This window comes from Urocitellus parryii, chromosome 4 (assembly GCF_045843805.1).
Source record: "Urocitellus parryii isolate mUroPar1 chromosome 4, mUroPar1.hap1, whole genome shotgun sequence".
Classification (NCBI taxonomy): Eukaryota; Metazoa; Chordata; class Mammalia; order Rodentia; family Sciuridae; genus Urocitellus; species Urocitellus parryii.
In genome coordinates, this window is record NC_135534.1 from 201105664 (window position 1) to 201133223 (window position 27560).

Here is a 27560-nt window from a genome sequence, read left to right on the forward strand (position 1 = left end):
GGAATGCACTCTAAACAGGATTCTCTAATCAGGGACTCTCCCGCATTGCCAATAGTCTCTCAAACACTTGACCAGAAACCAGAGGGGAAAGCTGCTCCTCAGCCAAGGAGATGGGTGCTGGTGGTGCTGCTGCCACACAGACAGCAAAACCCAGCCACCAGTTCACTAAACGCATCCTCATTTCAACTTGCGTGGCTGTTTTACTGGTGACCATCCTCAGAAGCGTGTGCCCCAATGCACTCAGGAAATGACCTGCTCATCCTGGCCTCTCAGCTCCTCTCCCTCTTCCTGCTCTTCTCCGACATTTACCCGTTTCCTCTACTTTGTCTTCTCACATCGCTGCAGCTGGGGACTTGCACCAGCCAACAGCACTAGTGGTCAACACAATCCTGCTGGCAGCACCTAGGGCTGCAGGTCTCAATTTCTCAAATGGTTGCATTTCGGAGGATGGGGGAAGATTTAGAAAAAAACAAAATAAACACATAATATTAGACATGCATATCTAATGCCAATGAATCCAACCAAGCACACAGAAACCAGACTGCTGACAGTGCTCTGGGAGTACAGGTGATTCTACTTTTATTTTGCAAATATTCTGTAATATAAGTAGATAACTAATTAAACTTAATATTTGCCAAATTTTGAAATGTACTATGTATAGTTTGATTTACTCATAAAACTATCATGTGTGCCATTAAATGTAAATTTTTTTTTAAATTGAGAAAAAAATCTTCTTTTTTTTTTTAAAGAGAGAGTGAGAGAGGAGAGAGAGAGAGAATTTTTAATATTTATTTTTTAGTTCTCGGCGGACACAACATCTTTGTTGGCATGTGGTGCTGAGGATCGAACCCGGGCCGCACGCATGCCAGGCAAGCGCGCTACCGCTTGAGCCACATCCCCAGCCCAAGAAAAAAAATCTTTTAAATCTCTTTCCTCTTCACCAATCCTAGGGAAGATGGTTCCTTAAATTAAAAAAACCCCACAAGATCCTAACTCTCCACCCACCCCCCATATCCACAGGACTAAAGATGTTATCAAACAACCCTTACATTTACTGAGCAACTACTACACTGTACCAAACACTGAGTGATCGCTACCCTGTTTACTCCTGCCCCCAATCATCTTCTGAGGATGGTATAATCAGAAAACTGGCTGAGAGGAAACCACTGGCTTGCCCAAGGTCACACAGCTAGTCTAGTGAAATAGGTCCATAGGACCCTAGGGCCACAGATGCCAAGAACACACCAGCTCACAAGTAACCTTTGGGCTGGGGACTAGCTGGGGACACCAGGCAGTGGTCCCTTGACTCAGGACTGTTTCACTCCCTATCACTAGTGTCTTCAGAATCTGGTCAACTATAAGAGAAGAAAGCTGCTGCCTGCCAACTTCTCTGTGAGCCAACTAGAGGCTTCTCTGACATTCATTCCACTGCAAGGTGTTTCCCAAACTGCCCCTAGCCCCCAGCCCAAAGGGTCTTCTCTACTCTCAACCTCGCTGGGATAACATTTCTACCATTTAACATCAGAGGCCAACATCAAGATTAAAGGGCTTACTTCACTATTCCCCACCTCACCACTAAAACCCTTTAAAACACAAAAGGGTCAAAAATGACCAAGAGTTCTTTCTATCTGCCCATTCCACACACAGCTAAGATCTTCAATAGATATTCCCAGAGACCTACTGTGTTCCAAGAACCGCTTTATATGTTGAATACTGTCTTTAACTACAGTATTCCATACACAGAATTCTAGACACATATGCAAATACACTACTGGGCATATTCATGCTGTGTTTTCTTTATAGTAAAATTTTACAATTAAACAGCTTTTGTCTTTTTTTTTTTAAAAGAGAGTGAGAAAGGAGAGAGAGAGAGAGAGAGAGAGAGAGAGAGAGAGAGAGAGAGAGAATTTTTAATAATTCTTTTTTAGTTCTCGGCGGACACAATATCTTTGTTGGTATGTGGTGCTGAGGATCGAACCCAGGCCGCACGCATGCCAGGCGAGCGCGCTACCGCTTGAGCCACATCCCCAGCCCACAACTTTTGTCTTTAACACGTGATACCAAATATTTAAGAAAACTATCAAGACAAACCACAAACTAAAGGCAAGAAGTGGAGGAAACACCACATTTTTATCTGCCTTTGGTCCACATTAAATGCAGAAAACACTGTCTCTTCCTTTAGGACTCACTGTTCCTAGGGAAATGGCACCTCCTTTTTCTGGGAAGATGCAGAGTGACCAGGGTCCTGAGCAGCATCTGCCTGGGGACAGCTGCTGCAGGGGGATCATGACAAGGGCCTTGCAGAGCCTGGGATCCCAGCTGACCAGGCCCAGGTGCAATGCTGTCTCCTGGTAGGGCCAGCACCCTCCCCTGGCCAGCTGCTCATGGGTTTACACTGCTTGCCGCAAGGGACTTGGAGATTCAGTGTGTGGCTGGACCACAGGACCTATCCCAGCTGCTCAACAAATAGCCCTCCAGGAGAAGGGATGGCTTCCTTTTACACTGAAATGCTCAAAAAGACTACCATGACCCTGAAAACTGAATGGTATTTGAGGGACCCAGGTTCAAGGTCACCTGGCAGATGTGAAAGCAGATAGACTGAGTTTGCATCCCTAGTCTACTTACTGCTATGCAGACTTGAGCAAGTCACTTCACCTCTGAGTTCAGTCTCCTCCTCTATAACAGAATGATAATAAATCCTACCTCAGAGGATTGCGGCAAATTAGAAATCAAGTGGAGAAAGCACCTATTAAGTCTCTGGCATACAGCTGTTGCTTAAGAACTGGGAACTTATTTAATAAAGCAAGCCAGAGGGCTCCTAAAAAAACACAGTTTATCTCTTAGTGGCGAATGCCTGCACCCAGCCCCAAACCAGGAGGAGGTCCTAGCAAACCTGCCAACAGATCTTCATCCAGGGCCGTCAAGAAGTTCCTGCAATAATTAATCCAAGCAAAAAGCACACTCCCTAAAAGTTCAGAGAATATAAAAGGAACACTTCCTGCTTTATGGCTACAAAGACCAACTAACTGGGAATATCAGTCCCCGGGGCCACCCCTGCTTCTTAAATGAGATTACAATAAGAGTGATGTACTGTACTACAAGTCAGCTGTGACAAGCAGCACTTTATAGAGCTATCTGTTTGTCTCCATCACTGCATCGCACAATGTGTCCCTGGACTCCAATGTGCAGCTCCATTTACCACTACATGACAAATGGGCAGCACTTGTAAAAGGCACAAAGAGGGCCACGTCGGCCACGTAATGGTCACCACAGCTGTACCCGAGTGCTTGAGGGGACAAAACAGACCCCCAAGTTCATTAAACTGACCAGTAATGGATCTTTCAAAAAGTGCCTTAGGAATCGTACAGAAAAGGCTAAAATAAATAACTCAGCATGGAAGGCTAATCTGAAATGGTGTTTGATAAATTATTTATACCACAGGCGATTGTCTGCATTTAATATTGGAGCTACTAGTAGCATCTTTAAAAGATGATTTATGTGTTGTAATGCTATTAAACTTTATATTGGCCCACTGCTGGCTATAAAGTCTGCTGAGATTTAGAGAATGAGTTTTAAACTGTCACTGCAACATCATAGGAGATGGAGACTGTATTAAATCTTTACTTTAAACCTGTTATCTAGAGAGTTGCATTTTGTAGACACTCACAAACTGATAGATTACCTCGGCATCCGCTATGGTGCAGATCCAAACTAGTACTGCAAAGAAACTTTTCCACATTATTCTACAGCTACAATCGAATTCCTCTTCTCACTGAAGTGGTTTTGAGATTGGGAATGTCACCAGAGTACAATGGAGGTGTGCTAGCCAATGGGCACTATGGACAGTTCAGCATCAAATTAACACTCTTTAAATAAACCCTCCACATTTGACTGTTAGGTTATGCATACTGAACAGGCTTTACTTACGTGGAGGACAGGCAAAATATTAAATATGTATTTGACTGAAAACCTAACATTCTATTTTAGACACAGCTTTGGAATGTGAAAATACATGTATATGATGAGTCACTGGAAACTCCACTAAAATTTTAAAGAATTTAAGAAAGAAACAAAACTGGTTATTTGCTGTTTATGTAGCCAAGGAGCCAGCGTGAACAAGAATGTGAGCCACTATCTGGCTGAATTCAGGCTGAATTAACATGGCATTCATCCATTTCCCCATCTGCTACTGAGTTCATATTTAATTTGAAACTATTTGCTACTTAAAATTATCAACCATGGATTTAACTCAGGAAGACCTAAAGCACAGAAGGGCTGGGGAGATATCCCTCAAATACAAAAATATAGTCAGGAGGAAAGGGTTCAAGAAATCTACTGCACAACATGCTAAATACAGGCAATAATGTATTATATTCTTGAAAATTGCTGAGAGATTTTAAATGTTTTCAGCCACAAAAAAAATGTTCATGGGGTAATGCATGTGTTAATTAGCCTGATTTCACCATCCACAATGTATATGTATTTCAAAGCAACCTGTATAAATCTATACAATTTTTGTCAAAAAATAATTTAAAAAAGAATTGAAGCAGAGGGTTGGGGCTGTAGCTCAGTGGTAGAGCGCCTACTCGCATGTGCAAGGCACTGGGTTCAATCCTCAGCACCACATAAAAATAAACAAATAAAAGATTTTTTTTAAAAAAATCGAAGCAGTCTAAATTCATCTCGGAAAAACTACATTATTTTTATCACTTTGATTTGAAATAGGAAAAAATTCTATTGTTTTGAATTTGGGGTGTAGCTCAATGGTAGAATACTTGCCTAGCATACATGAGGCCTTGCCTGGCCTTGATCCTCAGCACAGCAAAAAATAAATAAAACAGAAACTATTGCTCTGATGATCTGTATCACAGCAGCTAAAAGTTTGGGTGGGATGTAAGTTTGGACTCTAAAAAGAGAGCACCAAACTTCTGCACCTAAGGGATGGCAACTCATACCTTCTGCAGACACTGGAAAAATTATGAGACAGATAACACCAAATGAGGTAATTCCAAAATTGCGCCAGTTCCAAGTGGGGACCACTCAAGATGGCTGTGGAAGGAAGTTTTAACACAATGTTTTCTAGTGTCCTGTTAAGTTCTGACTAAGTCAATGATGTGGCGTAAAGGAGTCATTAATGACTAGTGACTGAATAAAAATTTAAAGAGCTCAAAAAAAGTATTTAAAATAGCAATACATAACCCCAGCAGTAGGCTTCCTGCACAAACCTGATATATCCCATGTGTGGTGACATCTTTCACAGCGGAAAAGACAAATTTATTTATTTATTTACTTACTTACTTGCTTACTTATTTATTTCAGACAGGGCAGTGTATCAAAAGCAAAGTTGTCCAAATTTTGGGTCTGGCTTGAGCTGTCCAGGTAAACATTGCTGCCTATGCAAACACTTGGGAATTGGTGAGCATAGCCAATGCTTGGTGACCATGGCTTTAAGGTCACATTTGCACTGCCCACTCACTTGCTGCGGTGTGCAGAGAAGTGATCTAAGTGTAAGGCATTAGTAGTAACTGGACTTACACCAGATCACCAAAGGAGTAAGAGTGTGACTGCAACTCAAGACAGGAACAGAGGTGTTACAATGGCCCAGGAGAGGTTGACATTAGAATTGTGTCATGCATTAACACAATTCTAAGCTCTGAGCCACAGGCTGTCCCCTTGTAAGAATGAAAATAATAACTCTGCCCAAGGGCTATGAAGAAGAATAAAAAGATAGTAATGTTCCTGCCATATTTGTTAGCAAATTCTAGGACAGAAGGAAAAAGGCAAGGGTATGAGAGAACTAACACCGGGCACCCACACCAACCCCAGCTTTGAGCCTCACGCTTCTGTTCCTTATTGAACCCTTGTCTGCTTGTACAGTTCAGGAAACAGAGGCTGGCAGAAAGGCTGGCTGATCCATTCAAAGGCACACAGCTGGGTGTAAGTGGGAAACTTAGGGATCTGTGCCAAGTTAGCACCTGGCATCACCAAAGCCTATGTTTCCCTACACAACCATTAGGAAAACTGGTGGCGAGCAAGAGGTTTTGCTAGAATCTGTGACAGTGAATGGAAGAAAAATACCTAAGCTTCCAGAGGGAAAGGGACCAAAAGAGATGAGAACATATTGCTTTTCACAAGGAAAAGAAATCAGTGTTCACAGCATATGTGTATACAAATATATATTTCCAAGGCTGCATTGAATCAAACATAACCAGAGAAAAAAACAATAAAAAAGACTGAATTTAAAGAAAGTGAGAAATATGCTCAACAATACTAATAAGACATTAATAATCTCTCTCTCAAAAAGCAATGTAGCCAGTGATGACTGTAGTAATAAATTCTTAGAGACACTGAAAGGGCCACCACCTGAATACAGGAGGAAGCAATCAAGTGAATCTGCTTTGTGGGTCAACCCCAGGTATGTCTCAGGACAGTGATGACAGAAATTCAGTCCTGTTAGAAGTAGAGGCTGAACACAGGGTCTGCAGCCAGCAGAAGAGCTGTTCAAACAGAGCCTACCCACCATCCCGCTTCTAGGGTCTAGAGACTGGAACCCGCCATCCAGCGCAGTGTGCGTGTGGGAGTCTGCATGATCCTGCTCCTACAGCCTCACAAGGCCTAGAATGGACGGGGAGGAGATCCAAAGAAGTACAGCATACCCTAGTTCTAGGAAGTTTCAAGATGGCCACAAATGAACAAAATTCCAAATGATGCAAAAGCTCCAACAGAAATGCCTGGGTCAGTTTAGTTTAGCAAGTGTGCACTATGCCCAGATAGGAACCTGTTCTGTAGATGCTGCATACCGGGAAGGTCCGAGGTGAGTGCCTGCCCAGGAAGAGCATAGAGCCCCAGGGGAAGCAAATAGGTAATCATACTGTAAAGAAGCCAGAATTACCAAAAAAAAAAAAAAAAAAGGAGAGGCCTGACAAAGGAGCTACAGGTAGGTGTTCAGAGGTTTCAGGGAATGCAGGTGATGAGGACAGGGCCAAATCTTGAGTTAGGGGTGAAAGACAGACAAATCAAAGATCAGATAGTCCAGCAGGGCCAAATTCCAGAGAATCTTACAAGCCACAGAGTGAAAACTTTTCATGCTAACCACTGAAAAGATGGAAATTTTTAGGTTATGGAATGATACAGTTAGAACTGTGCTTTCAGAAACTGCAACTAGAAACAGTGGGGGAGGAATTGCCAAAAGAATATTAAGACTATTCCCAGTGATAAAGGATAGTGGGGCAGTAAGGATAAGCATAGAAGTGAGAGGGGAGAAGCCATCAGGCAGGAGGGAATGCAAGAAGGGAAGGAGGAGGTGCCACCTGGGCTCCTAGTCTTGGCCATGGGCACTGACCACTCCTCTGAACATATGCAGCCTACACACAAAGATGACTATTTTTCTGGCAGGCTAATAGAAAGACAACGATTAACTTAATATATGTTGTAAATAATGGTAAGCTTCTGTAGTAGATTCAAGGATGTTACCTAAAGGGGACAAGATAAAATTAGAATCACTAAAAGTCTACTGAGGCCACTCCGGGGAGAAAAAAATACTGGGGCTGAGATCAATTTGTCAACACCACTTCTTCGATAACAGGACTCCCAAATAAAACCTGTCTGGTCTCTAGAGTGGCAGAAAGAGTGCAAGGGATTAGTTAACTGTAGGGGCAAGACTACTGAATGCAGAGAGAAACTCTATGGGAGACGCATGAGCATGAGGGTCTGGCCCTGTGCAAGGTTAAGTTGTAAGGAAGTAGAAGCAGATGGACTTAAGTAAGGCAGAGTAAGTAAGGTGGGGGTGGGGGAGATCATGAGGAGCTACTAACTGAGATCTTTCCATGAAGCTCCTGGCTAATCACCTTTTCCTGGGCTCCAAAGCTCAGACAATCTTTAGACAAATTGAGTTTGGATGTGGGGCAGGTTTAAATAGGGCAAAAGAAAGGGTCTGGGGCTGATTAGTATGCTAAGTATATTGAGTGTGGTGTGGGGACAAAGATGGAAAGAAGTAAAGATGGAAAGATCCGGGTACAAATCCACTTCTTTTGATTACGAGCTGTGTGATGTCAGTGGTAAAGTCAGTCAACATTTTTAAGGTCCCAATTTCCTTATTTGCACCTAGCACCTAACCTTTTAATTAGCACCTGATCCTCAGCAGATGTGAATTACACAAGGTACTCCATGTGCAGATGTACAGGAGAAACTGCTAGTGCAGTGCCTGGTACACAAGAAATCCATGACAGATCTAACTCTACTCCCTTCTCTAACATTCACAACCAAGCCAATATATTTGTCAAGAAATCAAGTTAATAGGTACTTATACCTTTTATTGTATGTTATTGCCACAGTTCTGAATTTAGAGGAACTATATTCCAATGTCATGACAGGGTGACAATAACTACAAATGTGACTGCATTCTATGGATACAGTGCTCAGTGCAAATATTTTTAAAAATCTGTACCAGTAGGTGGTGGAATTTAAAAATATCTATTAAGCACAACCTCGTATCTTTGTTCATTTCTGTACAATTTCAGGGTTAGGGGAGAGTGGTATAAATTACCTCACAGAAACTCACAAGTAACATTATTTGTTAAGGTTAAAACTTTAACTACCTTCCTGAGGTATGCTGCTGGGGTCTCATTACAGCAGGTAATCTCACATTCCGCCATGCACAACACACTAAGTACCAGCATCTCCCAATTACACTGCAACGTAAATCTCAAAGGACATCTGAAAAGTCTACACGGCTCCTGCACCCACTGCTGAAACACAACCACCTCTAATGGAACGTGGCAGCTTTCTAAACTAAATATTCACACGCAGGGACAGGGCTGCTAGCCCTGGCCGTGTCTCGCACTGAAGAGTGGATGCTAATTAAAAGGCCACACTGACTCAAGAAATGACCATCCAGACAACTTTAGATACTGTCTGGAGTTTTGTTTTCCTATTTCCAAATATGTTCAGCTGTCCAAACTTCCAGGATTACCCTACTGAAATGCTTTTGTGCATGACGTTCCTCATCCAGAATGGTCTCCTCTTCTCTTCAGGCTTCCTGTCTTACTGTCCTCAAACCCCAAGGCCAAATAAGGAATCGCTCTTTTCTTCTTCTTCTGAACTGAACTCATGGCCTCACACGCTAGCCTACCTCCCCAATCCACCACATGCTCTTTGACACCCTCTTAAATAAGTCTCCCAGACAGAGTCCATCAATTCTGCTTCTGTCTTACTTTAATAGCCCTCCTCATATGGAACATTCTTATATTTTTCATGTCACACTTTTAGCAGCTGTTTATGGGCCTGTCCAACCCACTAGGTTGTAGATGTCACTCAGAAAGGGAATCCCGTCTCATGAGCAGGCACAGAGCTTCTGCAATGACACAGGTGCTTGGAACACAAGCACACCTTCCGCATCTCTGAAGGACCATGACCCATTGGCTGCTTAGAGAAGCCAAATGGCAACTCATGAGCAACACAGACACTATTCTGGGAACCTGCCATCCGCTGCCACCGCCTGCCTCTGCCAAGCTGTATGTAAGAAGGGGCATGATTTTTTTTTAATTTTTTTTTTAATCTTCACAACAGCAGAAGGTATCCAGGGTGTAGTCATACCATAACATTTGGAATCATTTGGCTATTTTTGGAACTGTCTTTACTTCGGCTAGCAAAAACTACACTTGATATAGGCTTTCATTTAAAAAAAAAAAAACTGTCATTGAGTAGCAATGGCTTTGAAATATCCTATCTAAGCCAACTTTAGTTGCATCCCTCTTAAGAATTGTCAATCCCATCAAATATTTGCAGTTCTGTTTATTCAAATCTTTTGATATAAGAAATTTGCTGGCTTTCCCCCCTTGAGTTGATAGGGATATATGAAAACTATGAAGCACTTTTTGGGGATATGGGGGGACAGAAATGAAACTTCTCTGCCTGTGTGAAATACAGAGGCATTTTTAAAATTACAATGTTTTAGATCAGAAGATAAAAAACAGTACAGCAGCAATTTAAAACTTTCCAGACAATGAAAGCTGACAACCAACTCGGTGAAACAGTAGGGCCCTCCGGGCCCCTATTCTTGGGGTTACTGGTCCCATCAAATGCTTACATGACCGTTAATAAAATTTGCCATTTTTCATTTTAACATGCAAGTATAATGTAAGCCTACATGTACATTTAAATATTTAGACCCAAATGTTATTTTAAACTTAATTTTTCCACAGAGCCATTTCATTAAATGAAAAAAAAAAAAAAGAAAGAAAGAAAACTTTCCTAAAATTCACAATCACACTTCAGTGTTTTAGTGGATGTGTAATGTCAGGCTGCTTTGCACACCCACCTGCCCACCACCTCCCCCTTTCCAATATCACACACCACACAAGTATAATAAACCATGTTAATATTTCATACCACTGTGAAATATGCTGGAGTATCAATTCAACATCTGCTGTCTTTAGGGCCCGGGAGTCCCGCAGAGACACTTTCAATTTGTAATTGAGTTCTATGCTGAATTAATCAGCAGTTTATCTTTTTTACTAAAATAACGTCTTCACCACTAACCCAGATTTACATTAACAATTTATGCCAAATTACCTGCCAAGACAAAACTTATAAGATTCTAAGCTACCATCCAGTAACACTCAGTCCTATATTTCATTTCTTGTATTTCTCCAACCAATATGCAGGCCAAGTGGAAATCCATTGTTCAAAAGCTTGCAAGCCTCTAACCACAGATAACCTCTTGGATTTGTGGCACAGAGACTCACTTTGACAATAAATTTCATAGGGGTCCCCTCTTCTCCTGAAAGCCACTGTTCAATAAATGGCTATGATTCAAAATTTTTATAAAATAGATTTCTAAAATGGAAGGAAATCAATGAATAATAAAAGACTTTCTTTCGTATCTTTTCCCAAGGAGCTCTGATATCCCAAATCGTGGCTAAGTACCAGAAAAAGAAAGTACCAGATAAAGAAAGCATTTTTAGTGCCTTAAGTTATGTAACTGAGACCCAACTTGGCAGAGGCAATTTGATTTGGTGGAAAAAAAAAGTAAAGAAGTTCATTTCTTGATATCATGATGCTGAATATTTTACTACCAATATCTTCCTTTGAATTCCAACTATACACTTGGAAGTTACAAAACATACATTCCACTCAGCACTATCCCTGAATCTAGCTCTAGACTGACTAAACAGTCCCTGGTCACCAAAAAGTTAACATTTTCCCTGGTAGATTTTCACCACAGGCACAGCAAGCACCACACTTTATGAAATATCTCCTATATGGTATGCCCTACACACAGGAGAAATATGTAAAGCAAAAACATTTCTAATGGGACACCTGGCTCCAAAGAAATGCATCATAAATAATTACCTATCTTCTACAGAGAGAAATATTCTTTCTTTTCATCTTGCTTTGCTAATATCTTTGCAGAAAACTTCAGGAGGACCTCTTATAATAACAGCCCTACTGCAGCACCAAGTGAAGTAGACTGCATTCACCTGATACCAGGTAAGTATCTGCGGATGAATGGAGTTCATGTTGGTTATATGAGAACATGAAATTCAGTGTTTACAGAACAGGACAAAAGACATGAAAAGGTTTAGAACAGAAATAATTTGAGCAGAAAATTTTTTTTAAAAAATCAGTAACTTGGGCTGGGATTATGGCTCAGTGGTAAGAGTGCTCATCTAGCATGTGTGAGGCACTGGATTCAATCCTCAGCACCACATAAAAACAAATAAAATAAAGATATTTGTGTCTGACTACAACTAAAAAAATTTTTTTTTAAATCAATAACTTTGCCAGTATATTATTTGCAACTATCCTTTCATTATTCTTCAAAAAATCAGAAAAGATATGTTCAAAAAATTTATAAAGGGTCACTTTCTCAAGGTTTACTGATTCTAGAATTCCAGAGGTCTGGTTCAAAAGGAGACTTTGGTAAACCATACTTTCCTCCTCAGCCCCACCACCACCACCACCATTTACCCTTTTACTTCCTGAGACTAAGGACAAAAGAATAAGACACATTTCACAAAATTTCCTTCACCTATTCCCTGAAATATCCCACTTTCAACTTTACCTTTTATCAATAGCAAAATATAACAGCAAGAGTGGAAATGAAAACCATCCACCACCATTAACTGGGGCTCTGGAAAAAACAGAGATAAAGAAGACAGGGCCTTGGCCAGAGGACTAACATTTAAGTGGCCACTTCTAAGTCAAGGGAGACTAACATCTCAGAGAATCAAAGGAAGAGAAGTAATCACTTCTGAAATCCAATCACTGTATGGAAGAAAGCAGAGCCAGTCTTGAATCATCAGGTGAAAGACCAAAGAAAACTTTGCCCTCTACAATCCCACAAAATGCAAATGGAACAAGATCCAACAGAGTAACCTTATCCTTCCTCTGCCTCTCCAAAGTAGCTGCCAAGTGGATTCCAGTTCAAGAGAATGAGTTCACTTTAAAAGAGGAACAACTTAGGGGATCTGATTCTGATGCAAGGCTTTACCACTGACAGTTTTTCTCATCATCTTCTAACTCTACCCACTGAACCACAGAAATCTGTTCATTTCTAAAATTAACTGGTTAACGTCTTTAGAAATCACTACTAAAAATAATTCCACATGGGGGCCCTGGGGGACTGTATCTTAAGGTTCTGATTTCTCAAAAAGCTAATGTTTTATGTTAAATAAAACCAAAGAGAAAACAATTGAGGAAAATCACATCTTTGGGTCCAAAAATAAAGACACAATTCACTACATCTAATGCTTCAGGTATCAAGGAGAGCCAATAGTCAGGAATTACGACCAAAAAAAAAATGGCAGGAACACCCTCATATAGAGCCTCCAAAAGGGACCTTTCAATATATGCACAATCAACCCAATTACTACGCAAATCCAGGGTGCATAAGAAACATTTCCTGTGTTTGAATTGATTTATCTAAACACTTCCACTGTTGCACTAGTTCTTAAGCAATAAGGGATCCATTAAAACTACCATGATACCAGTTCAGTCACCAGGATGACTGTAATCAAAATGTGGACAAGGATGTGCAGATATCAGAGCCTCATATACTGGTAGTGGGGGGACACTATGGAAAGGTCTGGCTCTTCCACAAAAGGTCACCCTATGACCCAGTAATCCAGTTCCTAGGTATACTGCCAAGAGAAATCACAACATACATCCACCAAAAACTTCTACGTAAATGTTCACAGTAATGGCATTATAAATACAGTCAAAAAGGTGAAACAATCCAATGTCCATCAACTAATGAGTGGATACCTAAAATCTGATGTCCACATGGTAGAATACTATTCAGTCATCAAAATATATGCTACAACATGAATTAATTATTATGAAAATTGTGATAGATGAAAGAAATCATCACATGTACGGCTTCAAGCACATATGTGTTCAGGATAGACAAGACCATAAAGAGAGAAAGTAGATTAGCTGTTGCCTAGGGCTGGGTGGGTTGGGGGGGAAACAGGGGGTGACAGCTAATAGGCTTGAGTTCGTTTTTTGAAGTTGATGAAATTGTAGTTTAAGTATACTAAAAATCACTGATTTGTACACTTAAACAGGTAAACTGTATGGGCATGAACTATTTATCAATGAAGCTGTTACCAAATAATAATAAGGCATCCAACTTAGACTAGAGAACCTAAAAACAGTCAAAACATCTAATGACAAGTCACAAGTCAATCATAAACCTGCATTCTAATAGTAATTTTTTAAAAGAAAGTGAGCATAATAAACAAAAATGTTAGCCTAATTCCCTGAAGGCATTTTTAATAAAATTTTTTAAAAGAATTTTTAAAAATTTAATAAAATTTTTAAAAAGAATTTTCTAACTATACAATTTTCCCCAGACATACAAGACACCTAAGACGAGGTAACTACAAGACAAACATAACCATAAATTTGAAAATCTGGAAAAGTAAGACAAATTCAGCTAATTAAGCTAACACATATTACAGTGCTACAAGAGTCTTAAGCATCATCAACAGACAGAGGAAAATCACTGTTTATAGTAGTTGTCGAAGGTCACGTTTTTTTAATTTTTGCATTTACTTAAAACTCTGTGTTTGATGCCAACGGGGTTCAAGTTGCACAGGAAGGTGCTTCGGCTAAACACTGATCGTCTTCCTTGATCTCCATTGTCTGCTGTGTGGGTTCCGCCAGCAAACCTCCCAGCAAGTGGTCACCTTCCTATGGAGTCATTAAACCTCCAAATGTCAGCTGGTGGGATTAGCCAGCAGCTTCCACACCTGAGCCCCCGTGGCAGGGACAGAGGCATTTGGATCAAGATCACTAATGAATACAGAATTCATATGCCGCTTGTCAGGGCTCCTGAGCTCAGAGTCCACAGATGCAACCTAAATAAGACGGAGGACAGAACAATTGTTGACGAAGATTAAAAAGTTTTGGCAGTTGGGAAAAAAAGAGCACCTCATTATTCAAATATGATAGTCTTGCTTATTTTTTTCTTTATTTTTCTTCAAGTTATTCATGATTTCCCTCAAGTGGACAAATGCCACTCACCAGTAGTTAAAGACTTCTTGGTCTCATTACTAAATGTGAAAAGGGCTATACCAATCTGTACATCAGCTTCTAGAGAAAAACGGCTCTTGTAGATAATATGTGAACCCTGGGTGGGGGGCTTTCACAGAATATTTGTGGCAGAGAACAGGTAAAAGATGGGGGGGGGTCCTAGAATTCAGACGGGGGGGAAAAGGGATCTTCCATAGCCAAATGACCTATTTACGTTTACCAATCTGTATCTCTGTTTAGGTTTCCAATCTCCCCTACCCCCCTCTGACTTCCTTGCACCTTTCTGTTCCTAGGATCCTTCACATCACCAAGCTCACTCAAGATATTTCCATACCTCCTATGACACTTAGCAGGTTTTCCCAAGACCTCGTCAGAGAAAAGGAAAAGCCTAAGCTACCCACGCCTCTGTTATTCTGGACTAAGATGTCTTCCCCATTCTGTTGTCAAAGAATTATACACAGACCTAGTAAAAAGTCACAGAAGCCTTTTAGTGGTCAAATTTTCTCAGAGGACTCCCAAGTCAGGCTGATCAGGGTTCAAATTCCAATTCCATCCCTTGACCAGCTCAGTAACCTCAGGCAAGTTTTTTGACCTCCCTATACCCCAGTTTTCTTTTCTTTAAAATGGGGATAACAAAGTACTGACTTCACAAGAATTTTTAAAAAGCAAATGAGTAATGGAGAAAAAGCTCTTAGAACAGAGCCTGACAAGATGTAAACACTGACTACTATGATAGTGCTTTCCATACCTCCCTCTCACAATAGGACAAGTACTTTCATGGTCTGTGTTATATGTTAAGCAGGTGCTACCAATCACCAAGCCTGATGCCAGCACAAATAATCATGTTAGTAGTTGCTATGTGACGTTTTGTATACTACTATTAAATAACTAGAAAATAAAAGCAGCTGCCATATTTTAGAGCCAATTTTGTGTGCTCCACCAAAGAAGGTGTTTTACACCCACACCTATTCCTCGAAGCAACTTGTAGGTAGGTCTCTGAATCTCCCATCTCACAGATGAGGACCTCCCTGCCACTTGCCCAAGTCACACATTGAATATAGTGGAAAGAGGCTCACAGCCCAATCCTCCAGGGCCTAAACGCTTAGCCCCTTTCCATCTGACTATATTGAACTCATGTTCTATGCTTTCCTCGGGAACCATCCCATGTGCCAAACTAAACACAGTCCTTTTTTTTTTGAAGTCAAAATAATGCAGATCTCTCACACTACTATCCACCTGCAAAGCACAAAAGAATCTGCAACTTTGGTGTCTTTTATTGGACTTAAAGAAAAGCATACACAGTTACTTCTAAAATCTGCTGTCAGAACAACATATTGGTATCAAGTCTTTCATTATTTAAAGTGGATCTATAGCTGCCTACAATTGACAGATTAATTCCGTTTCCTCTCAGTAGCCAGGTGTTTGGCATCACGTTTGTGAGGTAACCACAAGCCTTTAGGGCAAGAGCTGCTCACATCTTTAGCAATCTACAAGGGCTTCTCTAGAGGCCATCTCTGGCCGAGTGATGAAATACGACTCCATAAATCAGATGGCTGAAGTGGCACTTGTATACGTCACCATCTATCTTCTTAGCTTCCCTCTGAAGGGTATAGGGTAAGAGTCACCCCCCAGTGCTGCACAGAGAAAGGACCATCACAGTTGGCACTGACTAAGCATGTGCTACTTAAAACTGAAGACACACTAAGACTGGGGAAAAAGATCCTGCTGGTGTTAGCATGCCTCAGGCAGAGGAGAAGCTTCAGCAAGTCATCTTCAAAAGGCAGAGAGCCAGAGCTCTAGAAACCTGCAAAAATTGGCTAAGCCTGCAGTCTTCATTTCTTTAAGTTGAGCATCTTCAAAGTCTAGAATTCTAACTGTAGGGCACAGCAGCTGCCACTGCAGATCTGATCCTCTCAGCTTTTGGCAGCTCTCAACTTGAGATTCTAGCAAAAGAATTTTTCAAGTTGCTATTATTGCCTGTCATGGATTTATAAATATTGTGCACTATCTGCTGTGGCATGGCTCTCATGGGACTCCAGAGCATGCCAAATGCATAACAGAATGAAAAACAGTTTCTATTCTTCAAATAAATGCTAATTTTTTTTAACTGTGCTCACACGATGTGTTTGGTGACCAACTTCAATAGTACAGAATATGTATCAGAGAGGGGGGAAGCTGATTGTCTTTTCCAGCAGCATTCAGCTGCTACTTTCATTAAGCTTGTTTAATTAGATTCCAGATGCTAATTTGCAAGTCGATACCAGAGGGTGCAGGACAGTTTGCCTTTGAATCATCTCCCTGTGATGTGAGGGTCCTGCCGCACACCACTACCCTTCGGCGGCCCTCACACGATATTCTGACAATTAGTGCAAAAAGGGGACAGTATTGATCTTGACAGACTAAATATTAATCTTCTACCCATTTTAATGAATTGTAATCTTCAGGAGTTTAAATCTCTCACTAGGCCAAATGAAAACATTTCTTCTTACAAAGAAATGAAATGGAAAGAAAACTAAGTTATCTGATTCATTTCCTTAATTTGCTCCCCACTCTAAAATAAATCTGTATTTTATTTCAGCAACTTTCACGATACAAACCACCACCAAACTAACATCCAGATACCATAGTCAAATTCCTCAAGGGTATCTGGGAAATGGATTGAAAAGGCCTCAGGGCAGTTGGCACCAGCATTCCTGCCCCACAACCCTATGGGTAAAACCAGCACCAGGTACTCACTTTACACCAACCTTAACAGAAAAGCTGGGAGAACAAACAGCTCCATGCAATTTATCATCATAAAACACTACTCAAACAAATGACCCTCATAATCAGGTCAACTCACATATTTCAAAATCCACTATTCTGATACATTGGTATGATGTCTGAATAAACACCTTTTACTAATAAAATAAAGTGTGAGACCTATCATCCAGAAGAAATACAAGTTCATGAGGCTTCATTTCCAACACAGCTGAGAACTATGAGCACTAAACGTTCAAAGAATGATGAATTCAGTGAGAACCCCAAGGTAAGGTTGCTTTTGGCCCTTCTTCATCTACCCATCGACAGATACTGGCTGAATACCCACTTGGTACCAGTGATCACGCTAGGTGTAAGGAAACAAATGAATAATCACAGTCCCTGTTCATGAACTTCCAGGCTAACAGCAAGAAAATGAAAATTACAAGACCACTTAAGGCAGCACTTGGGTCACAAATGGGTGAGAATTTTTAAAGACCTTTCATACTCCTTGAACTCACTGGTTATTCGGCAGGAAACTTTGAACCAAGGGTTTCATTTGAAGCAGGTCCTTGGCTAAGGTGCCCTGAAATAGCAGAGGTTCATGCTGGGCATTTAAGAATCCTGGCTGGGCTGTTACCAGTCCAGCTTTTCTGGCCTGTACCCTCCCAATGCGCATCTGCCCCCCTGCTCCATCTTCTTTCACTCACGCACTTAATGGGGTGTCTGCTTTGCTGACTCTGCCCCAATACTGTACACTATTTAAGAGTATTAGTTATCCTCCTCTGTTACTTCACAGCACTTTCCAGATGGGAAGGAGGAAGTCCCTCCATTTCCCAGACAGTTTTGCTTTAGCTCAGTTATACTGTCTCGACTCGGCAAGCACGTACTGAACACCAGGAGCTCGAGAACGGGGATGATTCCATGGCCCCTACCCTCAAGAAGCTCCTGCTGTCATTGGCAAGCAGGGAAGGTGCCTCTAAAAAGAGCCACCAAACAAAGGAACAGGGTGTGTCCAATAGAGCACAGGGACACATATAAATGAGGAAGCCCCTAGCTGGCAGACACCAGCAGTGAGAAGGAGTCAGCAGCAAGTAAGAATACACTGTTTCAAGAACAGGGAGCAGACAGGAATGTCTTGAGGTAGAACCACAGTCCCCGGAGCTTAATATTCATCCCCCCTGTACTTACACATGATGGTGATACCAGAACACATTCCTGTTTCTATTGTCAGTATGCACCTGTTTTCATGTGTCTTGGAGAAAACTATAACCAGCGTACCATACCCAGGATTTCATAGATATAAACTATACTTAAAAATAAATTTAAGGGGCTGGGGTTGTGGCTCAGTGGTAAAGCACTTGCCTAATGTGTGAGGCACTGGGTTCAATCCTCAGCACCACATAAAAATAAATAAATAAAGGTATTGTGTCCATCTACAACTAAAAATTTTTTTTAATAATAAAATAAATTTAAGAAGAACTGAAGTGGCTATAAGAAAGAGTAGGAAGGGACTGACTAGGAAGGGTACTTGGAGGTAAAGGAAATGTTCAGTGTCTTGATTTGAATGACAGTTACTTCTGATTACAATTGCCAAAATTCATAGCCCTGTGCATTTTATAATTTTATAATACATAAATTATACCTCCATTTTTTTTAAAGTAAGTTCATTTAAAGAATATTCTCAAGGCTAAAGTACTGATGGCACCAAAATATGGCAGAAAAAAAATGAGGTGTATGACAATGACAAGTTCAAGAGACAATTAGATTAGCCCTGCTAGATAAATTTTCTGGTAGTCACATTTTAAGCAAAGACATGCGAAGGGGCTGCAGCTGTAGCTAAGTGGCAGCTCAATGGCAGAGTACTTGCCTAGCATGTGTGAGGTACTGGGTTCCATCCTCAGTACCACATAAAAATAAATAAGGTATTGTGTCCATCTACAACTAAAAAAAAAAAAAGGGAATTAGCTTTATTCATGTTTTTATTTAACTGATCACTCGAACATGTGATGAATATAAATTTTGTGTGTGGTGCTGAGGCTCAAATCCATGCTAGGAAAGCTCTCTCCTAGTTGCACTACACCCGAGGCCAATATAAAAATTATTGAGATACTAAAGAGTGTTTATGCTAAATTTCTGAGATCTTGTGGTGTTTTTCTACCTATAGACCTTCCTCCAACTGACCAGTCAAATTTCAAGTACTAAACAGCCACATGCGGAGAGTGGCTACCATATTGAACGGAGCAGCTACAGACAATGAGGAAACACTAAAGGCTTTTGAGCAGGGTAGAATCTTCACTCCATAAATACCACAGTCATTCTCATTCCATAGATCTGCTAGTCCCAGCCCAGCACTATCCAATACATAGGTTTGAAGATTAAAAAAAAAAAAAAAAAAAAAAGACTTTGGGCTTCCTCTTATTATTTGTTTTAAACAATAAAAGTTTCTTGGCTTAGTCTGGCCCTAAAATTTAGTGTTGGACAAACAATGTAAAATTACAACAGCCCAAAAGTAGCCTCTGTTAATACCATTCTCTGCCTAGGCAGAGCTGCTGTCCCAGCAAACCAAGAGGGACATGAGAGGGAGCAGCGTGCTCTCCTGGGTTTCTTTCTGATTGTGACATATCTAGAGTTCTTTCACAAGCTAAAAGGGTCACCCCACCCTACAGTCTCTATTTAGGCAAAAAAGAAAAGTTATGAGGCTTCCTGTAACCCAAAGAAGGAAAACAAAAGGTTTAGAAATTTAAAACCAACCCATCTTCTTTTTATGTGTTCTATGCAAATGCTGCAGAAATGACACTGCAGTCAAGCTCTCTTTCACAACAAAGAAGTCCCTGGCACAATGTCCTCCCAACTTCATAGCAGCCTCAGCTTTCCACTGACACAGCCTCACCTCACACTCACTATGAGAGAGCAGTCTGGCCAGCAATGTTAGCCTGGCTTTCCCCTGGGGGGGAGGGGTCCAGGCAGGGGAAGGGGTCCCTGTTAACATGAATTTAAATATCTTTAAAGTGTCCCGAACTGACAGTTGACAGTTGTTATACTCGACTTTGCCTTTTGTCTCCTTTTAAATGGGAGAAGCAGGTACTATCTCATGCTTGATAGTGACCTTCACTGATTTTCAATGTGCCTCATATTACAACAACAGAAACTGTAAATTTACATAATCAATCTGAAATGGGAACTGATTCATCAGGTTTCAAGGTCTCATAGGTAGTACAGAACATTAAGTGTTGAGTTACAGATATAATTACTTTAAGAAACATTGGAAGTTCCACTGAGAGGATGCTGACATATCCATTTCCTCCCCCAAATCACATTAATATTAAATTCATGGTATTTGGACCATTTCAAACCAAAACTCTAACTAGTGTACAATTACTTTAGCAGAGTTAAGTATCTTTTAATATACCTCATATTTCAACTTCTCCTGCAATTCTTATTTTTCTTTAACATATGGAGGTCCCAATCTACTGGAAACAGACAAAATTTTCAAGAGAATTTAAAAAGATTAATCAGTGTGGTTTAAAGAAGGACTTGACATTAAAACTCCTCGCCTCTAGTCAGAAGCTTGGGAAACCTTTTTTTCCCCCAAGTGACCTCTGATATGTATTACTTTTCCTCACATATTTAAGAATCCCAAATGGAAAATAATGCTGATATGGGAATACATTTTAACACTGAGAAATGAAACTAATTTTATTTATAGTTTTATACCTGGCCCTGTTTATTATTAATTGCAGCAAGACACTATTGCTTTCAGTTTCTATGTTTAATTTCCTACAGATGTCTAGGAAAGGACAGACATCCAGCCCACTGACAGAGTGTCGTACTTGTGCAGTCCTCATGTACCAAGGGCATAGTGATTTCTGGTAGAAACTCCCTGCCCTGGCTGGTCATCATCTACTACCTGCTTTCTCTGGCTTGAGCCACACCCAAAGGCAGAAAGAGCTTCAGAGCTCCAATGATGATGAGATGGTGAAAGAACAAAATATCCTTAATATGTGATCTTCCCCAAGATGACTAGGCATAAAGCACTATCAAAGAGTAATTTCATCAAATTCTTTGGTTCCCAAACCAAAATACTGTGAAGTCATAAATAACAGAAACAAATATATTAAGAAATGGGGTAAACCACTCATAAACTGCCTATTTTTACTAATAAAAAATTAACCATCCCAAAACCAAAAGCAGAGGATGAAGGCTGCCGCCAGGACTTAAGTGCCTACATGCTGGTTTAGTGGCACAGATGATACACAGTAGAGAAATAATGTAGTACAATGTGGTACCTTGAGCATCCAAGCAGACTGAACCCTCCTCTGAAAGAGGCAATGGAAGATCTGTGGATTTGTTATTGGAGGACCTATTTTCCATGGGGCGGGGGGTGCTTAATGAAGAGGCACATCTATCATTAAAGCACACATATATAGAATATCATTCACAGATACCTCCTTCCCCACCACCAAAGAAAACATAGTAAAAGAATCTCATAAATATATTTTAGACACTAGAGCCACTATACCCTGAGAAGACTCAGCACACACATGATCTTGTCTCATTTCTTCTGCCAGATGCTGAACAATCTATAGGGATTTTGAAAATGGCCCATTTTCAGGTCAGGTCTGCATGACATGTAAAGATGTACACAGTTGCTCTATTCTTAGAAAGAACAGAAAAATCTGTCACTTTGAGCTATCATGACACAGAAATCTTAGTATACAAGAAAACACTCCACACTGCAGCAGCATCTACAGCCAAGAAGAGTTCTAAACAGCCCGAAGCCCAGAGCAAACTGCTCAACAGTGCTGGCTCCTAAGTCCAAGGGACAGCATGACAGGGCTGCTACAAAAAGATGCCTTCCTGAGTAGCCAGTCTCCTCAGCAAATATTCCCTCCATCCATACCAAAGAGCACTGTAACTAACAACAGGGTTATACAAGCTCTGGAGGAACTGACAATCAATTTGTAAATGTTCAACACAACCAGAAAAATATTTGAAAGAATAAAACTGCAGGGACTTACATACCTCCATATCTGGCCTAAACTTATCTTCAAACACAGCCATTGCTGCCAAGGAGCCAGAACCTGTAAGAAAAAGATGTATTTTTAGTGTACTTTGCCAACTCCCAACTGCTCCATATCAAGTTTACCTCAGGACAGCAAAAAAAGCAAAACAGGCCCAGTATCACATTCAAATACAGTGTAAATATCAATCCTATAGGGCCACATCGACAGGGTCAAAAAGAGTGCTCTTCAAAACACCTGGAGTCACACTTACCACTAACTTGGATAAATCTGCAACTGGGCCTACTTCTACTACTGATGGATTTAATTGTAAATTATTCACAATAAAATGCTGAAGCATGAAAATGAGGTTATGGAGAATTTGTATTTCTTCAAAAAGTAAATGCCACACAATTTCAGATATCCTATGCTGTGAAGCTGTGCTCCATATTGTGGCCCGGCGGGCTGCTGGGTACAGTGCTAAATACCAAGGCAGTTAGAAAGAATACATTGTTTTAATGAGCTGGCCCTGGTAGAGTCACCTTGACATGCAGGGAAGAAACTACCGCACCAGCAATGGTAATAGGACTGCAAGCTGCAGCCACCAGGTTATTCCAGCTACAACTGTAAAACACTTTATTATGTGGCATTTATTTGGAGCTATTATTTTTAGTTTGTACTTTGAAGAGTAACAGCTGAGTAGACAAAATGACAGACAAAGAAACAAAAATTTACTATTACAATAGCAAATGGCTGAAAGGTTACACTGCATAGATATTAACAGATAGCAAATTTATCCCTACCAAAGTAGGATGTAAAGGCATTTCAAATAAGTACGGATTCCCTTTGAACGAATGCAAAAGGCAGCTCGGCACTATTTGAAAATGTAAACTTGCTTTGTTCAGAAACCAGAGAATCTTTAGAAAATCATCATCTTGTCTGTACAGGGTCCCAGCAATATTTCAGGATACTCTACTTTTGGAGAGAGGATAGAGTTGCCCACAATTTTTTACTCCAATTAGAAGATTTTTTTGGCATTTATTACTTTTTAACTTGTTTTGCATAACACTATCTATTTAGCTGGGTCACAGAGAAAACCATATTTTCTATTTAAAATGATTTGTGTACATCGCTTGACCACCTCAATGGTTTAGCAAAGGAAAGAGGCAGCGATTAAACAGTTTCAAATGAGGTGTCCTGCTGATTTTATCAAGTCTGCTGAATGTATAATGAAAAAGGAGAAGCTGACAGCAACACTGCATTGAGAAAATACAGACTACCTTATCTGAACCATTTAAGGAGGTCCAATTATAGATCAAATTTAAAGGGTAGAAACAGCAGATTTACAGACACAAATCAATGAACATGGTAATCCCGATGAATATGACAGATACTCCTGTTATGGAATATTGCTGCGGTTGAGGATCATTACCTCCCCAGCACTGGATACATCACGTCTCGAGCCGTAGGAAGCGGCAAGCGGAGGCCAGCATTACAAGCAATGACTATTCATTTAGGCTTTGGGTACAAAAGGCAAACCCCATTCTCCCCTCTCAAAATCTTTTTCTCCTTAAGAAAAAAAAAAAAAAAAAACCTAAAGTGGTCTTCTAATCTAAAGAGACATTAGAAGCCCTTTGGAAAGGGGAAAAAAAATTAAACATAGAACCAGAACATATACAGAGAAAATGTACCCAAACCTAACCAGTGAATTTCAAAGTAAATATGTCCTTGAAGATGAAGAACTGGGATCAAATCCTACCAATGTTTGGTAAGTCACCAGTCACTCTGAGATTTAGAGGTCGAGAGGAAAAAGTAACCTAAGTTTCTGCTTTAAAGCACAGATGAGAATCAGTCTCAGTCTCACTAGTTCAAAAAATAAAATAAAATAAAACAAAGAATAGTTGACAGGAAGAACAAGAAAACTGAGAATAAGGAAATCTCAGAAGGGAAAAAAATACTTTTAGATACAAAATATTCATTCCTGCACAGTAGCCAACAGCAGGCTTGCCTTTTCCTAGGAGGCCCAAGATTATCCCAGAGGCCAAAGGGTGAAGGAACCAGAGCCCAGAAATCCAAAGCCAGGTATCTGCTAACAACTTTGTGGAGAATTATAAGAAATTACTGTGAAGGAGAAAACCAAGCTCATCTAAAGACATTTTTCCTTAACACTTAACTGGCTAGGTTTTCTCCTTTCTTTTGTCACTTCCACAATAAAAACCCTGATTCTGTTCTTTTTCCTAGATATATATATATATATATATATTCCTTTGCTCAGTTTCATTCATAAAGAAAAGAAAAAATATTTCCATTTCAACAAAATAATTTGTCCTTTGTCAGAAACATTTTTATCCTGCTTAGAAACAACACCTCAGACAAAACTTCTCGAAGTGGAAATGACATACTGAAGTCCCCAGACTCTTGGAACAAAGCAGGTCTACCCAGTGTAGGGAGCCACTCCACAGTATCAAAGACAAGTTTTAACAGTTGACAGAGTAGGTGAACACAGGAAGGACACCAGGTTATTGCTACAATGCATTCTGGCTTCCCCTGTTTACATCTTGACCCCCAAACACACACACACAGTATTGAGAAATTTTCAGGAAAGCAGAAACTTCCTAAAAGTGAACCCACTCCAAAAAAAAAAAAAAAAACCTGAAAAGAAAGGAATACTCAACATTCAAGATAATCTCTAAATCACTTACAAATGAGCTCCTGTGCCTAGCTTTTTAGGAAAGGAGGACTCTGGCGCCCCCTTTTTAGAAATACACAGAAGTACTAGGCGATGGCCGCCACCATCAACAGGCATCTGGGAAACTAAGTGCGTCTGCTGTGGAGAAAACTGGGCTGGGAACTCACAAACACCGTGATGCCCAAAGCAGTTCAAGAATGAGATGCAAGTGCTCAGGTAATTCCAAGACAATGCAATACAGAAGGCAAGGGGAAAGGAACAACGAAGAGGAGGAGGCAGCAAACACAATGGGACCAGAATTCTCTAATAATTTTATTCACATTTCCTAGATATTGGTCCAATACCCAGACCAAATACAATCAATCAACAGACATGCAACCTACAAAACATTAAAATATTACATCCCATTTTCCCCACAAACTATTTGTAATACCAAGTCATCCATTATTTCATTGCCAGGATCCGAAGCCGGATGCCATTACTCCAGAATGCACACTCGGGAAAGAGGGGAAGGCAGCTTAGGGGGAAACAACTAGGGCCCTATGTGAGGCACACGCCACATCACATAATGTATTTGTCATTCAGTCATCCCCCTAGCAGCCCACTGAAGTGATAACAGTCTTGTCAAGGGCTACAGGACTAACAAGCATAGAGGAAGGATTCCTGTCTCTATGTCACTCTCTCAAACAGAAAGTTCTGTATGGGGGGGGGGGGCTGGGGTTGTGGCTCAGCGGTAGAGCGCTGGCCTCTAATGTGCGAGACCCTGGGTTCGATCCTCAGCACCACATAAAAATAAATAAGTGAAATAAAGGTATTAACATTTTTTTTAAAAAAAGAGAAAGTTCTGTATGCAATAACACAGTTGAGGAGCGCATTCCCACTATCTTCCATGATCAGATCTTGCTTTTCTCAACCCACTCCTCCCTCCAACGCACACACACTTGATGCTCACCAATGCCACAGGACACTCATTTCCTAAATGCCTATGATGTTCTAAGCCTTCATGCCTTGGTGTGTGGAGTCCCTTTGCTCCCATAACAGTGCATGGAACTCCCGGTCACCCTTCAAACCCCAGCTGAGACATCGCTTCCTCCCAGAAGCCTTCCTTGATCACCACTCTGCCCCACGGGTGTTCATCCCTCTCATCCTTGCAACTGTCCATCCTGGCACAGCTGACCCCCCATACCCACTAGCCAAATGAAGGAGCGGGCATTCTGAGCTGGCCCTAAGGAGTGATGAGAGCTGTAAATGCCTTGATACATACAAAAGAACACATACTGCCTAATTTACCATACCTGGCTGGTAAGAGACAAAGGTATATGTAAAGCAGGTTCAATTTTCAAAAGGGATAAAAGGATTTTAAGCCACAAAACCATGTGCTATTTATTCTATGTCCCAGTCTTATCCAAACCACTGCACTATCACAGGAGTGAGCTGCCCTTCTTAAGAGTTCTGTGGTCCTACTAGTGAAGCTCCCAGTCTCATCAGGAGTCTGTGTATAGGTGCTCCTTGGCAACCTCCACATGTCTGCCTTTTTCAGCCCATCCACAGTTACCAAGTAGCCAGTGGTGCTTCCAGAACAAAGCTTCTTAAAACAGAAAAACAAGTTGCAATTCAGTAACCAACATTCAGAAAGACCACCATGTACTGTGATGGCTACCTACTAGTCACTCCACGCCTTGCCTCCTCCACCCACACTGTTCTCCTCCAAGTTCACCGTGCAACCGGGCACCCTGCTCAACCACTCCTAACTCCCAACCCACTCAGGAGCCAGGCTATGGGAAGATCAGAACAGGGGAATATGCAACTCAATCCTCCAGCACCAGCAGAGCCAAGAAGCCATTCTCTGCATGCCCTGATCTGCAGCAACCACTCAGACAGGCACTGCCTGACCTCAGCTGCTCCAGCCAGGTGCTCATTAAAAGACTCTTCCTACAACTGACACCCTGTGGAGGCCCAGAAAGAGACTGCTCCATTGCTGACTCCCAGGGCCTGACTCACCCACATACCTTTGACATGATGCTGGGGGTCACCCCCATCTGTTGACCTACAGGAGCAGGGGCCCAAGCAGTCAAACCTCAAGGGCCATATCTCTAGTCAAGCTTTTAAAATGTAATATCTGGTCTTATGAATCACAGGTCATTGGCTTAAAAACAAATCACTAATTCCTGTAAGTAAAATATAAGCTCTCAGAAAATACGTGCAACACGCAGAATATTAATAACTAAAAAGAGCTTGCAGATATATAACATCAATATTCCAACAGAGAAAAGACAACTGTTCACAAAAATCATATTTAGAAATATAGTTCATTAGTAATCAAACAAATATAAATTGAAATAAAATACCATCTTTTGCCTTTTAAATTAGCAAAGATTAAGTCAGTGCTGACAAAGGTGTAATAAAATGGGCACACTAAAACACTAATGCATAGAGCTTTCCTCTCAGAAACTGAGAAACATCAACTGGAATTTAACAAGCTATACACACCCACCAAGCTGGCAATGCTACTGCTGGGCAGTTATTCCAAAAACATAAACAGACAAGTACCCAGTCACGTATATAAAAGACCATTGTTTATAGATTAGCAA

The 27560-nt window shown here is 40.8% G+C and overlaps 1 protein-coding gene across 1 annotated transcript in view; it reads right to left on the bottom strand.

Annotated features, from left to right (window-relative positions):
• Window positions 1–27560, bottom strand: part of Psmb7 (proteasome 20S subunit beta 7) — a 53730-nt gene that overhangs the window by 4838 nt on the left and 21332 nt on the right. Inside the window, exon 6 of the mRNA XM_026386373.2 lies at window positions 22303–22361. Within this exon, the coding sequence (XP_026242158.1) occupies window positions 22303–22361 (59 nt within the window). The remainder of the gene's footprint in view (window positions 1–22302; window positions 22362–27560) is intronic.